General features: G+C 39.9%; 1 protein-coding gene across 3 annotated transcripts in view; it reads right to left on the bottom strand.

Moving 5' to 3' along the window:
* Nucleotides 1–18072, bottom strand: part of LOC146363359 (uncharacterized) — a 29826-nt gene extending 11754 nt beyond the window's left edge. The window contains exons 1-24 of one of the 3 annotated variants that reach the window (XM_084918925.1): nt 17959–18072; nt 16861–16987; nt 16238–16397; nt 15958–16150; nt 15373–15444; nt 12344–14222; nt 12158–12235; nt 11207–11320; nt 10767–10923; nt 10272–10464; nt 10058–10123; nt 7615–9469; nt 7367–7432; nt 6587–7120; nt 6414–6493; nt 6145–6294; nt 4473–4633; nt 3930–4083; nt 3488–3682; nt 3224–3380; nt 1450–1490; nt 1138–1340; nt 782–962; nt 334–537 (exon numbers count right to left, since the gene is read on the bottom strand). In XM_084918925.1, coding sequence (XP_084775051.1) covers nt 334–537; nt 782–962; nt 1138–1340; nt 1450–1490; nt 3224–3380; nt 3488–3682; nt 3930–4083; nt 4473–4633; nt 6145–6294; nt 6414–6493; nt 6587–7120; nt 7367–7432; nt 7615–9469; nt 10058–10123; nt 10272–10464; nt 10767–10923; nt 11207–11320; nt 12158–12235; nt 12344–14222; nt 15373–15444; nt 15958–16150; nt 16238–16397; nt 16861–16969 — 7002 coding nt within the window. In that variant the 5' untranslated portion in view covers nt 16970–16987; nt 17959–18072. The remainder of the gene's footprint in view (nt 1–333; nt 538–781; nt 963–1137; nt 1341–1449; nt 1491–3223; nt 3381–3487; nt 3683–3929; nt 4084–4472; nt 4634–6144; nt 6295–6413; nt 6494–6586; nt 7121–7366; nt 7433–7614; nt 9470–10057; nt 10124–10271; nt 10465–10766; nt 10924–11206; nt 11321–12157; nt 12236–12343; nt 14223–15372; nt 15445–15957; nt 16151–16237; nt 16398–16860; nt 16988–17958) is intronic. The other 2 variants (XM_084918923.1, XM_084918924.1) reach the window with 2 other exon arrangements.
* Nucleotides 18073–18647: the final 575 nt, after the last annotated feature.

The raw sequence follows: 18647 nt of genomic DNA, 5'->3' as shown, positions 1-18647 counted from the left end.
TGGATTATATGATGGAGTTACATTAAGCACAAATACATTAAGGGAATATATAAAAGATGGCCTCATGTTACCTGCACATAGCTACTTTACCACAGACATGGTTGCTTGTTTATGATTAGTAATTAACAGTTCTAATAACTAAAAATAATAAAACATGCTCCTCGTTCTCTTTCCTCTCAACTAGCCACCTGCCAGCAATCACTTCCTGTTAAAAAGGAGTCCTTCCTTTACACTTTGCACATTCCTGCTATGAATGTGAATGTGTCTTTTTGTCAAATATGGAGATAATGTGTTTGTTTTTTTGTTTTTTTGGTTGTTTTTTTATTTCTGCACCTCTTTAAACTTGACCAGACATTCATCACTGCAGAGGGCTTTACTGCCGTCCTCCAGCTTGACCACGAGACATTTGTTGTAGCAGACGGCGTCACACATGTCGCAGAGAGACAAGCGCAGGTTGTTGACTTTGCGGTAGCTCATGAAGCAGGAGTCACTGCAAAGTCTGTGGACCACGCCATTCAGGGTCACCGTGAATTTGCACTAAGGTTGGAAAGGGAATGTGTTAAGAGTAGTTATTACAAAAATATATTATGAACGTGATAATAATAACAAGTTTTAAAGTAAAAGGATGGAGATATTCTGCAGCTTTTTTTTTTTTAATTATCACAAACACTCGCCTCCAGTGTTGTCTAAGGATCCTTAAACAGTTCATGACAAATGCGCTACAATCCACAGTGCATATAAAACAGAGTTCAGAGTAATGTACTTTATTTCTTTTCCTTACATAGCAACATCTGGCACACATCCTGCACTGTGAACTAGGTCCCTCTTTTGGTGGAGGCTTAGTAGCAGCCTTTTTCATTTTGGATGTGACGGAGGAGAGACATGTATCGCTGCACAACTCCTTCATAGTTCCCGAATCATCCACCGGAGCCAGGATGATGTTTTGAGGTCGCGCAATCACCCTGAAGAAATAAGATGAAAGAGATCAAAGAGATTTCTGAGTCACTGAGATTCAATTTTTTGTAGATCAGCATGTCAAGTTACCACATTCACAAACCTGTTGAATCTGTAGAATGTTTGTTTTTGTGCATTTAACCCCACTGCTCATTTAAATGGAGAATTAAAATACAGACTTACTGAAAGCAGTTGTGGCACTTTTTGATGGGTATTTTGATCTCGCAACGCTTTTCATGTAAGCAGGCCATGGAGCAAAAAAACCCCTCTGTGTCTTTCGGCTTGTAAAGTGTCTCTCCTTCCGACAAATTCTTTTTGCAGTGGAAACAGAGCGTGCACTCGTCGGCGATGAGCAACACTGTGTCGTTTGGTTCGACAGCATCCTCCTGTGGGAAGAGCCTCGGTTAGTATATAGGGATTAGAAATCTTCCCCAGACTTGAATGTAAGCTCTGTTTTCTGTGACTGAATCAGAAAAAGAAACAAAGCATACTCACGGTGTTTGTCTCTTTTAATTGGTTATCGTTTTTTCTCTTCACTGAAGGGAGAAATCAGACATGTGATTACTGAAAATACAGCTGCTGTTCATGACTTGATCAATAACCTTTAGGAGTCACACAGATGAAATTATTAAATATGATCCAAACTTTCCTCCTCCACACAAAGTCAACATAAGGCTTGTTGGGACACACTTAAGAAACACTTAGTGGATTTATCTCACATGTTGGAGGCATATGGACACTTTTTAAATAGAAGATGTCAAGACGAATGAAGAGAATTATAATAAAGGGAAAAGAAATCGATACTTCTGTTAAGAACTTTCAGAATAAAAGCAAAGACAGGATGCAGAGATTTGTAAGATGAGCCTTTTACCTACAGTTAAGGTGATTGCTTGGATTTAGCAAGTAAAAGTACAACAAGTCACAACATCACAGACTTCTACTAACAGTATTTGAATTCTATGTTTTTCTGTCACTAGATTTCTAGTTCTTTATAGAGACATGTTTGTTAACAAACACATCAATAATCTTATTACTATCTTCATATAACAACATCATGGTTATTACAAAATAAGAGTTTTTGAGTATTGGTAAATCCTGTGAAAAGGTTATCATTCAGTAGCTTTTGGTTTTGAAATAGTGACAGTGAAAATCTGACCACAACAGTATCACTTCTGAATATGAGGAAACCTCAAAAGAGTTAAAAGGAAGAAAAAGAGATAGGAGCGCCACTTGAAAGGCTGATTCAGTCTGAACTGTTTTTGCAGTAGTTACACTGCCTCGCTGCTGGATTCTGTGGCTTCTCATGGCACAGTATGATTTTATTTTACCTTTTAGACGTGGCATCAGTGCACTGTGGTCCTATTTCTTTATGAAATCTTTGACAACCCAAGATTTTCCTCACACCCTATTCCTCCACAAGTACGCAGATAAATGCTACACAAACATAATTCATTCATTTCAATTATATTATCATTTCACACTAAACCATCTCTGGGGTTTTGAGGGGGAAACTCTAAGCCTTTCTCTGGGCAATAATGCTGCTCCAACCACACTTTTCAGCTAAGAAAACTGAGCTCATTAAAATTAGACAGTAGAAGATTGGAAGAATGTGGCCTGGTCTGATTACTTAATCTTAATGTCTGCTGCTACTGGGATGGTATGGACAGAATCTGGCAAGAACAATACGAAAGCATTGATCGATTCTGCCTTGTATCAACAGTTCAGATTGGTGGGGGTCTAACAGTGTGCGAGATCATTTTTTGGCACAGTTGAGCACCGGTTAAATTTCAGCCAAGCTTTGGTTGTCAGAGAGATGGCCTCATGGTTTTGTTCAAATCAGTGGTTACAATGTGCCCAAAACCTCCGCCACAGGGCCTGGAAGCAGCCATCCAGCGATTAGTTCAGTGCACTCAAATAGAACTCACCAGAACCCAATCGAGCACCTTTGGGAGGTGGTGGAACAGGATATTTGCTGACATATCTGCAGCAACTGTGTGGTGCTATCATGCCGACATGAACCAAAATTTATGAAACTATACCATGAAGGATTATGGCTGTTTTGAAAGCTAAAGGGGTCAACACAGTGCTAGCAAGGTGTACCTGATTAAATGTCTGGTGAGAGAATAACTTGTATGTGATAAAAACAGTTTAAATTGTTTCGTTTTAAGAAGTGAGTGCTATATGTCTTTTATAACGTCTCTGATTTTGACCTGAAGATCCAGTAAAAAGATGTGAAAAATGGACGTTTGACAGATTCACTGTGGATTACCTTGATCCATCTCATCTGTCGCTCGCAGCTTGTAAGATTTCACACAAAAGCGGCCGCAGAAGAGCTGCACCACGTTCTCATCGTTTTTAAAGTTAACCATGTCCGAGACAGGTCGTGAAAAGAGGCAAGTGGTGCAGCGTAGGAGCATCCTGGAGTTCTGCAGAATAAATGTTTTTTTAAAAAGAGATCTTTGGGTTTTTGTGTAGATCATTACAACATTTTGGTCCCACAACTTTGCATTTTCTCTCTCTGATGTATCCGCACCTCTTTGAACCGCTTCAGACAACCACCACTGCAGAATGTTTTGTTATCATCCTCCAGCTTCAGCGTGAGCGGTTTGCTGCGGCACACAGAGCTGCAGTTCTCACAGATGCCCATGTTGTTCTTGCAGAAATCATCGAAGCATGCGTGGCTGCAAAACCCGATGACGGCCTCGTTCAGGGTCAGCTCACATTTGGTCTGAAGTCAGTGAGAAAGGAGCCGTGGACATAAGATTATGAGTTATAAAAAACATTATCTTTTGTTTAGTTATTAATATTAATAAAATGCCATTGAACGGGATAATAAAGACATACAGCTCTTAAAGGAGACACTGTGATGTGCATGTACATGCAATTAAAGGCAACTAATAAGATTTTTTTTAACCATAATAAAGGGAAAAATAAAAACTCTGAACACCCAGGTATCAAAAGAAAAAAGTGCTTACACTGCAGACTTTTTTGCATATGTTGCAGACTGACTTTTGTGTTTGGGTGGATGCAGACTTGAAAGAGCTCAAGCAGGCCGGGCTGCAGAAGTCCTTCATAGTTCCTTTAGTGTCCACAGCAGCCATGATGAGGTCCAGAGGCTGCGATATCGCCCTGATCGAAGGGGAGGGGAGGACAAACACTTAACACAGACACTTACATATCCTATAACCATCCTACCTGCTCAGCGACAAACAGGAGAAATTAATTAAATAATCGTCACCTGCTGGACAAAGCGATTCATTCAGCAGGTTAACAGGTAGATGATTCCATCAGGAGCTGCTCTGAAACACGGGTCTAAACTGAGCAATCATCTGGTGGCTGCTTAACTAACAAAGTGACGTCATGCAGTTTATAACTTAATGTCATTATAATGTCATATTGTTGTATATACTCTTTGGTTATGCTGCCCTCAAGTGGATAAAAGTCTTTAATAGAAATAAATGAAAACAGTCCGTGCCTGTTAGTCATCGAGAACAGAGCACAGTTTCAACAACACTCACTTATGACATTGGTGACAGGTCTTGGTGGCCGGTTTGTTGTAAGAAAACATCTCAAACAGACAGTTTTTGGAGCAGAAGACGTCTGAGAAGCCCTTCTTCTGGTAAGCAGTGTGTCCCTTCATCATGCTCTTTTTGCAGCGAGAGCAGTTCATGTGCACTGCCTGAAATGTAAAAGTGTAAATCACAGAGTTGATTAAACACATTTTTACAGCATTTTATGCACTGATGAGCTACAACACTAAAACCCAAACGTGTAAAACACAGATTGTCATTGCCGTGGTGCGCTAAAGACGATCTCTGACACAGCCCCCAAAGACAGTTCAGCAATAGCATGAGGAGGTGTTCAGCTGGTCTCCACTCACTAGCGAGAACCACCTTCGATCCACAGACCATGCTAGCAATTTCCCAAAGTCCAACACCTGAACACAGAGATCCTGTGACTACGCCCTGATGGGTCTGAGCTGTTCTGACAGCACAAGGGAGATCTACACAACTGTACAGGCTGTGTTAATGTTCCAGCTGATCAACAACACTTCTGCCTCTAATAGAGCTGTTCTCATGATCCAAGTGATCCCTTTAATGGTATCAAAGTTTTACTGACAAAAGAAATCAATCTGAGAGTGCAGTGAAAGAAAAACAGCTGGCATGTTTGTCGGACTTAAGAAGATTTTATGTGTTATGAAAATAAAACTAATGGACATTTAGTCTCTTAAAAACTTTAAAAGGCATCCAGAACATTTATGGATTTGATCATTTTCAATTCAGTTCAATTCAATTTTATTTATATAGCACCATCACAACAACATTTGCTTCAAGGCACTTTATACTTTAATAGGGGTGGGGGAAAAAATCGATACTGTGTAGTATCGTGATATTTTGTTTGCTAATAATGTATCGATACAGGGACAGCAGAAATCGATATTTTGTTACAAAAAAAGTTTTTGTGGACTGGAACTCTGACTTCAGAGCATGTTGATCAGCTCCTTTTTCTGAGCAAGAATCCTGACATTCCTTCACTGTCCAAATGTGTTTAACTTGTTTTTTGGCAGCAATAAACATTACAGTTTACTTATTTTAATTTAAGACATGTTTTATTTTAATTAAGTTTAAAACTTTTTTATTTAATGTAAAATTATATTTTGTTTTAATTTACTTTCAAATTCTTCAGTTGCTGAATGGGCTGCATAGTTTTCATAAATTGCATAGTTCAGAATAGCTATAATTGTACCAGATGGTTGCATTCAGTTAAGTTGGACTAGACTGTAATACAAACCGTTCAGTTTGTCAACAATAAAACTGACTGAAATGAGAGAAAGACTGAGTGTGAGACTTTGATATTAGATAAAATGAATATTGATAAAGTTTACCTTTATGTACAGAATCTGAATATCGCAAAATATTTTAAAAAATTGCAATAATATCGTATCGTGCGTTAAGTATTGTGATAATATCGTATCGTGGGATGTATGGTGATTCCCACCTCTATACTTTAACATAAATAAACTACAACAATAACGTTTTAATCCTTGTAGTTGATAGATAGATTATGGAAAACACCTTTCTACAAGCCTGATATCCTGATATTTCATACATTCAGCTCAGATGATTTCACCGAAAATATATATTTTACAGACAAAAGCTACTTCGTTGGAAGAGAAGAAAGTTTTCCTACCTTTTCAGAGCTGGGCTTGTTTGTGACCTCTGTAAGTGGAGTAGGTCTTGCACTCTGTTTCTTGTCATCATGGACGGGTTTATCTTCCACCGGCTGCTTGTTACTCAAAGATGACAACTGGGAAATGTGGATGGGATGCTGCACCTTCTCCTACATTTAAAGAGTAGTTTGTAAAGAATGCAGTGATGCTTACAGACCTCACATTTATTCAACTTTTTAAAAGTGTCATTTTCAGCAGGTTGTAAAACATAACAACAAACTGGACTCACGATGTCTAGTTTTGGGATAACTATCTTCACTTCTTTCATCAGAGCCATGGGCACCGATAGGTTGGTCTTCTTTTCTGTGACTAGTAAAACACATTTCCACTTTAGTGGGTCAAACCTCTCCACAGTTCCCAGTTAACAGAACATGAACCCATTTTTCACCAGATTTAGTTTACCTTTATTTAAAGTGGGAGCAGAAGCATTACTGTCCACATCCATCCAATCATCATCTTCATCATAGTCCTCCTCCACATGGTTCTCTGTGTCGATATCCATTGCCTCTGCGAGCTCTTCATCAGCACTGTGCTCGTCTGGAGACGTATTTTTCTGCTTTCCGTCACCATCCTTGTTGCTCTTCTTGACTTCTGTTGTTGCATCTTCATCCGTTACCCTGGGCTTTGTACCTGAGCTGTTTGAGCGACCGTCTGCAGCAATCTCCTCATTTCTATCATCGTCGTCATCAGTGTCTATGTCGATGTCAAAATTCACATTCATGTCCTCATCATCGTCACTGAAATAAATACTTGGCTCAAGAGCTGTGCTAAAAGATTTCTTCTCCACAGGTTTGCTGATGTCACCCTTCACCGGCACGTCCTCTGCCTTGTCTTCTTTCTCTGTGTTCACGGCTTCATGTTCATTTGGCTCCGGCTGCTCTTTTTCAATCTCCTTCTTTTTCTTTCTTTGGCTTGGTTTTCTTTTGCTTTTTTTACCTGTGGAAAAGACAAAGACAGATCTGTAAGAAGAATATCTGCATTTTTCGTGCTTTTTAATTTTTAAACATTTCAGCTCACTTTTTAATAAAGAAACATCCTTCGGAAATAATAGCTAATATTGTCCCACCATACATCAGTTGAGGACTATAGAAGGTAAATCATCTGCCATAATAAACACAAATACCACTCAAAAATAACTGCAGGCACGACTATTATATCACACATCAAAGGAAACTTCTGAACCTTCATCATCTTCCTCAGCATCGCTGTTTCTGGGGGTGACAGGCTCCATGACTGGCTGCAATTCATCTTTAAAGGAAAGAGGAAAAAAGGAACTCAACAGTGGTTCAACATTATTCCAACAAGTGGCGGTAACGCAGCAAGAAAAAATAAACATGCATGGAAACAATCATGGTTTCTAAACATTCGTAATGGGGTTTTGCAAATGCGTTGAGGGAGGATTTGGGTGAACAGAGATTTGAGTCACATACCTGGAATCTCAATTTCCTCCAGAGTCTTTCCTTCGAATCGTTCGAGAGATCCATTCTCCAGTGCCGACAGAAGCTCTGACATTTTTGCGACATCGGCAGCTGCCTCGGGCGTCTGATAATACTCCCAGTCTGTCTGAATGTCACGGCCCAACAGCTTAGCTAGCTGAGTGAGCTCGTCATTTTTAAGGCTGAGAATCTGGAAAATTCTTACTATGTACTTACGAAAACACTGAGACCTGAGAGCTTCCTGGCTCTTTGCACCACAGCGATTAACGAACATCCTGATACACGCGTGTCCCTTGTGAAAGTCTGACCCTTTCCCACCAGGATTCCCAAATAAGAAGGGATTGTCCTTACCTACTCCACATGTGTCCCTCTTGTCCACAAGCACCGTTAGCGCAGAAAGCACTTCAGGGCTCAAAGTAAGAGCAAATATTTTTCCATTTGAGTTACTAACACCGATCGTGACTTGGTGCTTGGACAGAATTTGCTCCAACTGGGTCTGTGAACCAGCAGCATCTTCCTGAAGCTCTGTGGAAGCCCTTTCCTTGAATGACTGGAGTGTTACCCTTGAAACATCCTGAATATTTTTGTTTAAGAAGGACACGAATGCAAGTACCACTTTGAGAAGCGCGTTGTAGACCGGTGTTACTGCATACATCATCAGGCTCTGGACTGCAGAAGCTGTTGTCCTGTTCAGGCACTTGTAGAGCAGCATAACATCTTGTGTAAACTGTAAGGTTGGCTGGCAGGGTGTTTTTGGTTGTGATTTTGCATGAGAGGGCCATTCTTTCGTACACAGCTTAATAAATGCCTCAGCTTCCTCTAACACCTCTTCATCACCATCCTTCAAAGCCCTGGCGTATTTAATGTCAGCGATCTTCTTCAGCGAATTTCCAAGCTTCCAAACGAGAGATGGTTTGTCAAACGACTTCGACCCCTCTTTGATGCCCGCAATCTCCTGAACAGCTTCTACAACGGCGTTGAAGTTTTGGGGCTTGACTGCGTCTTCGAAGCTGTTTATCGACTTCTTTCTTAACGTTATCAGGATCCGTGCCATTTGCCTCAGCTTCTGAGTGACGTATCCCTGATTCTGTTTCTTCTCTCTCATGTGGTAGCAACATTGTGCCAATTGTAATATGTAAGAATCTTCGCAAACTACAGAGGAAATATCGTCTTTCTTCATTTTTTTCAACATCTTCTTCACACCTGTTGAGATCTGTTCAGGGTTTGTTAGTCCAGTGGCGGCAACCAAAGTTAAGATTTGACTCTGAACGCCTTCTGGAGGTTTATTGGATGCCATCGAGGCACACTTTTGCATATGATGCCACACCACTTTACGATGATACATGCGTTTACAATATACACAAGTGGCGAGTGTTTTAAGTGTGGACATCTCCGATTTTCTTTCCACTTTCAGTTTTCCTCTGCGAGCCTTCAAGACTCCTTGGTTGTGTTTGAAGTTTCCTTTGTTTCGCAACATCTCCAGACGCTTTTTGCGTTCCTTGCTGTTCCTGCACATTGCGTACACTTCAGCAATTTCAGGTTCTTCCTTCCTATGCGTGAAAAGGTGACGAGAAATTTTAGTTTGAGGTTTCCCACAAACGTAACAGTAATTTCTGTTAGTGAAGGAAGTTTCTTTAGACTTTCCATCAGAGTCAGACTCATCGGAGTCCGACATATCGTTCGGCGCTTTGGAAGAACCGGCCTTCGAGTCATCTGCATTTTCTTCAAATTCCTGATCCTGGTCCTTGTTTTCGGTAAAACTGTCATCATTGCTTGGTTCATTGTCAAGGACGTAATCTTCATCAGAGAAGCATTCTGCAGAACTGAATTCCTCATCTGAGTTTTCCACCTAGAATTAATTAAGAAAAAGGCAAATTTATGCACATAACAGAACCCAACACACAAATCTAACTGCACTCTGATTTTCTTTACAATATAAAAGCCACTTAACACTCATGCTGATAGTCCAGACTCCCATGTTCTCTCTGTTTGTCTTAGTTTAGTTCAGAGCGAGTTCTCCCTCGTTTTTGGCCGACATATTTAGGCTTAAAATTATGTTTGGATGGATTTTTAAACGCTTTTAATAACCTCAACAGAACTTGAATCATAGTTATTAAAGAGAGGCATCAAATCACTCCCTGTCTTCACCACCCACAACACTGGATGCATTTATTGCAAACAATGCATTTTGACTCAGAATTAACAGCATTATGACTGCTACTGTGTATTTAGTGCCTTTTTTCATTCACAGATGTCGTTATAAGCAGAAGGTCTGCAGAAGAGATTGTGCTGCTAGATTACCGATGGACTCTTAGGGAAGTTAAACCCTTTTAACCCTTTTGTAAATACCAGACATCATAAAGTGATGAATCCCGAGTCTGCAGTCACATTTACAGTGCTGGTGTTTAATATAAAACAAATCTTGTTCAACACCTACTCTTTCATCCACTGTCGAAGACGCTGCAGTCTCCATTTCTGAGGTTTGTGGTTCTTTGTTTTGATCCTGTAAATAAAAAGAAGACAGCAAAGTCAAAAAGAAAACTTCCTGTATATATTCTCATATAGTGTTATGAAGAGAGGTTAGAAATTTACACACAGGGACAAAGAACAAAGAAGTCCATCCAACATCATACCAAACCAAATAAACCTACTGCTGATCGCCAAGCGTAAGAGGACTGCCCATAGTTGTACGTTATCTCCTCGCCTGGAGATATTTTCTTCAGAGCAAACAGGCACAGATGTGGTTTCCCCTCATGAGCAATTTTCTTCATTTTGCAGCTGGGGCTTATGTGATCATCATTCACGAGTCGTCCGAGAGTCCCATCGTCTGCAGAAGCATCAATGCTGCAGGGCAAATGCTCACATTAAACCTTCAACCACTGTTAAAATGATGCATTTTATCACAGTGACTGGGACTGATGGTGGTGACGGGCAGTCAGTGTCTGCACATTCAAGCTATCTTTATAAGTAGGTTGAGTAAAGTAATGTTAAAGAAAAGCATGTTTCATGCACATAATGAAGATTTTTTTAAAAACTTGGATCTGACTTGATATCAACCTTTCTCAGGATACACGAGGGCTTTCTATTAAACATGAGCTTTTAGACATTTTAAAACAAGAACCCTCCTTATATTGCTGAAAACTCACCACCAGCTTGTTCCGTTCCAGGAAAACTGAAACAAGAAATTGTTGAGGGTGTCTACACATTTCTCTGGACGGGTTTCTCCACAGGTTGAGACGTTCCCCCGATACTCAACGACAAAGTTGGATGGCTCAATGGCTTTATTGGTGAACACACCTCTCCCTACAAATATGCAAAAAAAAAAAAAAAAAAGAAAGAAAAAAGTTTGATTCAGTTACTAATTTGTAGTCATAAGACCAATCCATGGTAACAACTAGACCAATAGTAATCAAATAGCATTTACGAAAAGTGTAGCAATAAAGTTTCCTGATGTATTCACTGTTTACATGATCTATTATAAGATTACCTTTCAGTGTCTCATATCAACAATCAACAGGGGCTGAGACTAAAAGCCAGTTTACAAAAACAACCATAACAGGGAGGTTATAAGGGGTTCATGACCAACCTTTAGTGGAATTAATAAACATTTCCTTCAGGAAGGATTTGTCCTTGCAAGCCTTTATGTGCTGCATGGCATCCTGCTCAGGAGTTAGCTGTCGGCCTTGCTGATCCACATCATCTTAAGTCCAAAAATATTATTGAAATACAAAAATCATTAACACAATTTTCACATAAACTATTTTTGATGTTTCAAACAAATAACAGCATGCTGCAGTTTCTCTCACCTTTTTTAGTTTATTCACCATTCATGTTGTGGAACGAAGCAAACTATGTGCACGCCCTGGATACAGAGGGTGAGTACGTCCTCACCTTTGGTCATGTTTTAAAATTTTGTTTGGGTAGATCTTAAAGGATTTTAATGAGCTCACTGAGAGTGATGAATTTTGTAGTCAGTCATTATTGAATGTAAGTAGATTGAACACATAAATAATACTGTCTAGTTCTTTTTAAAAATCCTTCATAACTTCATTAACCTTTTAAGGTTGTTGTTCTCTGTGTAAGTACAGTTCATGACAGCTAACCCAATATAGTGGAAAACTTAAAAGTTGTAGCTTAAAAATACAAATATCCTCTGATTATAGCCTTGTAGGGGCAACTTAGGCCTGCAGGCCCAGAGAGAACAGGAAACAGTTTAGAAAAACAATATTTTGATTTTCTAGTTGCATTAATAAACACATCTGGACAAAATTTAAAGTGGTATTAAAAAGGTTACTGGAATATGGCATCCCTTCATTTTGTCCTCATGAACATTTGTGTGAAACCTGATCATGTTTAGCGAATGAATTCTTTGACCCTCCCATCCAAAATCTTCAGCTTATTTTTGAGTCCTTAGAGTGTTGAAGTTGGAGATTTCGAGATTCATTGTGTTCACAAGAATAGTACAGACATTTGAGGAGTCCAAAAGAATAATCACTCCAGGTTAATAGGTGCAGAAAGGCTAATCTTTGCAACATACCACTCTGCTGAGGTAGAAAATCTGACTCTTCACGGTCCACCACAGAGCTGCCCTGCTCCATATCTGGCTCCAATTCATCTTGAATGATCAAAACAGACTGCATTTATTCACAACTCCTTAAAAGACAATCTGATGACCACTGGCAGGCTAATGTGTGTTTATGTCTGCATAATACTGGACACAAACCTTCAATCTCAATCTCATCCAGAGAGGTTCCTTTGAATCTTTCAAGAGAGCCTTTTTCCATTGCCAGAAGCAGTTTAGCAATTTTTGCGAGTTCAACAGCCGCTTCGGGCAGCCGATAATAATCCCTGTCCATCCGGATGTCATGACCCAGCAGTTTAGCAAGGTGAGGTAGCTCGTCATTCTCCAAGTTAAGAATCTGAAAAATTCTTGCAATGTGCTTGTGAAAATGCACGGACGTGAGGTGCTCTGGGTTCTTTGCAGAGCACATTCTTGTGTAGACCCGAACGCAGTGGCCTCCGTGGTAGAGGCTTGTAGATGAACCGTCTGGCTTTGCAAACAAGAAAGGATTGTCTTCGTGTACGCCGCACGCTGGTCTCTTGCTCATAAGCAGCGTTAATGCGCTGACGAGCTGAGACGTCAACAAAACAGCAACGTTCTGCCCAGTCTTGCCTGCAATATTAATCCTGATAAAGTGCTTGGACAACACCTGGGTAGTCTCGTCCCGATCCTGGAATGACTTAAGGGTAATTTTTGAAACCTCGGGTGCACATTTGTTTAAGACTGACACCTGTGCAAGTATGACTCTGCAAAGTGCATTATACATCTGAGGGGTTTCATACTTCTTCATGCACTCAATGGCAGAAGCAGAAGTCTTTTCCAGGTGCGTGTAGAACACCTGTATGTCACGCGTGAACGGTATCGTAGAGGGGCTGTGTACTTTGTGTTCACTTGATGAAGGTGCATCTTTGTGAGGGCCAGTTTCCTTCCACTCCTTCGCACACAGCATCATGAATGTGTTAGCATCTCTCACGACCCGCTTACTGCTGTCGCTCTGTGCGACAACAAATTCTCCCAGTTTTTTCAGAGACTTTACAAAAAACAAGGCAAGGCTCGGTTTGCTGTACTTCTGCTTTTTTTCATCAAAACCAGAGAGGTTTCTGACAGCAGCAGCAACTTTGTAGAAGCTTCTGGGTTTAAGTGCTGCTTCAAAACTCACTATTCCCTTATCATGGAGCTCTATTAAGAGCCTTCCTATTTTTCTCAGCTTCTGTCTGACGCGCTCTTGGTTTGTCGGATCATTTCCACTGTTCTCAATAAGACTCTGGGCCATCTTCATGAAAAGGTAGTCGTGTTGAATTAAAAATACAATTTCATCTTGTTTCATCGCTGAAAGTATCTCCCAAACTTCAGACGGAAACTTTTCAGAGAACTCCGACTCGGTGACATCCCCCAAGATGCTCGTCTCGCCATGTGTTGCAGCATTTATTGTTTGCTTAGCACACTTTGCTACATGCCTATATAGGTCTTTGCTATGAAGCATTACTTTACAATAAATGCAGTGCACAAAATTTTCAGCAGTCATTACATAGCGGGATGATCGTCTTCCCACTTTTAGCGGTCCTGTGTTACTCCTCAGAACCTCTTGATTATGTTTGTAGTTTCCTCTTTTTCGTAATTTGGCCAGCAGACTTTTCCGGTCTGCTGAGTTTTTGGGTAAAGCAAAGATTTCAGCGATTTCAGGGTCTTCATCGATGTGCCTTGAAAGATGCCGAGCAATTTTGTGATAACCTTTCCCACAAACATAACAGTAATTTTTCTTTGTGAAAGATGTTCCTCCGCCTTTTAGTCCAGCCTTACTGGATCTGTCTCCTTTGTATCCGTCTTCTTTGTACGTCTTGTCTTTGTCCGAGTCATGATCATCAGAACTCGAAGTGTCATCCTCCTGAATTGATGACACTCTCCTGAAGTTTTTCGTCATTTCTTGAGAATCTGACTCAGAATGTGGCGAACTGTCCCTGGATGACCTTCCAAGATCAGCAGAGTGGTCACTGTCATGACTTGGACCTGGTAGTTCACTGTCATCATCCGAGTCTTTAAACTGAAAATACAAATTAAGAGCATGTTGACAGACTACATTTGGTTTACTAACAGATACTTTATATGTTTTTATATGCATTTAAAAATCATGCAGTACTGTTTTGCAACTTTGTCATCAAATAATCAGAGGAACTGTTTGAGGCATGAATATTTTGTTCTTAAAATGAGATGTTAAACATCACTAGTACAAAAGAAGCAAACACATAGCTTCGAGGTACTGTGCAAAACCAGAGAGACAGACCACTACTAGGTCTGTGCGATATGACCAAAATCTCATATCCCGATATAAGAATTCTATCGCCCCGATAACGATATAAATCACAAAAATGTAACATTTTCTGTAAATTCTGTGAATCTCGGGCAGCTCGACTTGCGGGAAGGGTTTCCAGCTGCGCGTCGTGTAGCTGGAGTCGAGTGTTTTAACAGATGCATGAAACTATACATTTTTAGACATAAGTTGTAACGGCCGCCGTTTTCTTTGTGAGTATTTATTACACGGCGTGTTGCGGGGAAAAGCCTGTTCTAACGTTTGAGTCTAAGGTTTATTTTTTAGCACCTGGCGGCTCTTTTTTACTTCTTATCCGTAAATAATCTGCTCTTTCACATGATTCAGTTTATTTTGAAAAGTCTCAACAGGATCTTGAGCTTTATTGTGAAAGGTTTATGTGGAACATAAACAAGCGGACACGCGATGGTGTTACCGTCGTTGTTGCTAACAACAACGCATAAAAACAGGCGCTTGTCCGTCTGTAGTGTGGTTATATTAAATATAAGAGAAAGAGAAAACTTTAAGAAATTAATATAGCCACTACAGTGACCATCAAAACGATGAAAAAATATTGCCGTAAACAGTTCATTTTGCGACACCACGAAACAAACGATAGCGTAAAATGAAACGATAGACGTTTTTATATCGTCATCCGATATATATCGTTATATCGAACAGCCCTAACCACTACATACCTTCCAGACAAACAACCTCCAGCAAATGTAGAATTTAGAAATATACCTAAAAAGCATGGACTATAAAATCTTGCACAGGTAAAATATGCAAACTCCGAACACAACGGCCCCCGAGAGACCATAAGGTTCGAACCAGGAACCTTTTGTACTTCTGTACTCCAAAACAAAATTGTTGCTTGTTTACGTACTCTTCTTTTCTTGGGTGTTGATGAAATTTGATACATTTTTTTGTTTGAAGTACTTGGTCCATCACATGACTCCTGTAAATGTGAAATAAGACAAAAAAAACTGAATATAAACATTAATATTTGGAAATGATTACATACCAAACTGTAAATTTGGACATATTTGTGTACTGGTTTGATTGAGTTTTTACTATTACAAAACATTTTTTTTATTTGTCTTAAAAAGAATTCAAAAACTTTGCACATCTGCCACATCCCAGAAAACAAAGCACACCAGGCTAAAGAAAGGCATCAATCTCAGACTGGTAGAAGGATCCGAACCAAGGTCGGATCACAATCTCATCATAAAAGAGCCACTCTGGGGTTCTCATTCTGACCACATTTGGACTACTCGTTGGTACTAGCCAGACTGAGAATGCCTCCTCCAAACACTGTTAGTTCTAGATTTTTCTAAGTGTAATGCTATTTTACACTTATAGATGTCCGTTTCTTCTGAATGAGCACAGAGAACTGTTCTGGTGTGTTCAGAGGGAGTGAGTGGAATATATAAAAATCAAAAGAAAGGCTTCTTTAATAATATAAACATACCTTGGGACGCCACGAGTAATAGGAGCTGCCGTAGTTGTAAGTTATCTCTTTGCCTTGAGGTATTTCTTCCACTGCAAAGAGGCACAAGTGTGGCTTCCCCTCATAAACAATCTTCTTCATTTCACAGTTTGGACTTATGTGATCATCATTCACAAGCCTTCCAAGGGTCTTGTCCTCTTTGGAAGCATCAACGCTGCACATACAAAAGTGACCCCTTAATAAAAGGAAGCTGTACATATACAGTCCAAAACACTTTAAAAATGCAAAACAAACACCTTACCACCACTGTTCTCCATTCCATGTAAACTCATATAAGAAACCATTCAAAGTATCACCGCTTCTCTTCTTAGGCCTCCCGTCTTTGCGAAGAAAGATCTTCCCACGATACTCGACAACAAAGGCAGATGCTTTAATGGTTTTGTTTGTAAAGACACCCTTTCCTAAAAATTTTATTAAGAACATAAAAATTAGGTTCAACAATTTCATTATAAACTGTTTACACTGAAACTGCCATGACTTTCCATGACTTTGGCAATAAATATAGCACTCTGTGCATTCAAATAAGACATCATCCTTTTAAATACATCCAGCAAAAGTAGAATTAAGTCTTTTCAGGCCAACTGTGGCTGTGATTAGTCCACAACTTCCCAGACATATTTTATAAAGGAATATTCACATTTTTACCTCATCATATACAATAATAAATTGTGTTTAAGTATGTCTAATTTTACTTCTGAAGACCAGAAATACACTGCTTGAAAGTCTAAGCCCCCCTACAGTTTAATGGGACCACCATATTCATTTACTGGAGCTATAAGGTTGCACAATTTTCCTTTAATTTGTCACCCATTCGTGTTCCAATATAAAAGACTGATATCACAGTCTTATATATACACCACATACCTTTAAAGGAGTCTATGAACCTTTCTTCCAGGAAGGGTTTGTCTCTGCAAGCCACAATGTGCACCAGGGCATCTCGCTCTGGATTCACTCGCTTGTGTCGGTTTTCCATGACAGCTGGAAAAATCTGCTGAGCACAACAATTATGGCAATGTAAATATTGCAGCAGACAGTTTATTTATATTCAAGGTTTGAGGCTTGAGGTGTGTTTTCAGTGTGTGAATGCACGCCAAAACACATCTGGGGTGCTTAAAAATAATGTTATGCCCCACCCACTATTAAAGGAAGTCCAAGCCTGCTCTTACTGATAATTGACTAACATAGGAGGGTTGTCAACTAGTCAGTTCACCTTGACGTTCCAGGCTATAAAAGCTGGCCTAGATCAATTGCTTAGTCTCTCTCTCCTCAAGTACACCTGGCATAAATCCAGGTTGCATAAGTATCGTAGATTGTATACTTTCAATACACTCATCCCTTTTATGTACTTGCATACAATATGTTCAACACATGCTGCCAACCTTATTCAGAACAACTGTAACTTTTTAGTTGCAATAAATGTGCGTGTGTTTGGTAGAAAAAAAATCAAGAAGCTCATATTTCTAACATTTGTTCACTCAAATGTAAATAGTCCACAAAATTGGGAAAATAAGTTAAACTATCTCGTTTTATTTATAAAGTAAAAACTGATGCTGATACTACTTTGAGCTAATGAATGCACTAAGTACTAAATGTAATTACTTATAATAATAAGTATTTCCACTTGATTTGCAGTGAAGCAGGATGAACAAACTGGCACTAGAGTAGATTTTCCACAGACCTCAAACTTGTACTAAAGTACTTGAGCGGCTCTGCATGTAGAAGTTTGTTCCACTTTCCTCTGTAACTTCTTGGATAAATTTGTCTGTTCTGGACAGCTGCAGCTGTATCTGGCTAATGTTTACATTCAGTTAGTTGTACACATACATCCTTTGCTAGCATCCTTGCATTAACTAGCAGGTGAGAAACAAACCAGCAGTGGTTTCTGAGCTGTTTACCCGTTGTTTTAGTCCTAGCTAAATGTATTTCAAGAACTACTTCGGTTTCACACCAAACAACAGTTACCTCCGCTTTAGTGTCCACAAGAAAAAACAAGAAGAGCTCCAAGTGTAGCTAGCATAAAAGTAGCCATCTTTCTTGTATGGGTAATGAGAGACCACGTGACGATAAAGGGGTACGATCTGGGAGGAGCGGCGGTATCTCTGACCAATCACTGGCGGTAACGTCACCGATTGACTGCAGCGGCAGCGAATCCGCGGTCGCGATCGTCTCAGCCACCAGGAGCAGCGGAGAACCGTGAAAGTGGAATGAGCAGTTTATGAGGACATGGCGGGGACAAGTACCGTCGGCGTTAAGCGTCCTCGTAATCCGAGTAAAACACACCGACTGGAAATCACATTCATCACATTTGTATCTACTTTTGAGCCGCTTTAACGAGTGAATCGATACATTTTCACCTTATTTCAGAGAGCTCTCCTTCCAAGTCTCTCTGCTAGGAGACCATTTATGCATTACTTCTTTTTAGTTTAGTTCACTGGAAGTGACATGGATAAAAAACGAGGACAGCGTGGAGACAAAAGTTAGAGAGGCGAGGCTGTTTGCACATGCGCAGAGGGAAAGAGTTAACTGGATGACGAATGCTGAACATCAAGGAAAAAAAACAGGAAGACCACAGAGGAGATTCAAGGATGTAGTGAAGGAGGACATGGAGAGTTATATTGGCAGAGGTGATGATAGAGGGTGTGATAGAGGAT

This window comes from Perissodus microlepis, chromosome 22 (genome assembly GCF_051167445.1).
Source record: "Perissodus microlepis isolate ML-2025 ecotype Zambia chromosome 22, ASM5116744v1, whole genome shotgun sequence".
NCBI classification, from domain to species: domain Eukaryota; kingdom Metazoa; phylum Chordata; class Actinopteri; order Cichliformes; family Cichlidae; genus Perissodus; species Perissodus microlepis.
This window is presented reverse-complemented; position numbering and strand designations above follow the sequence as displayed.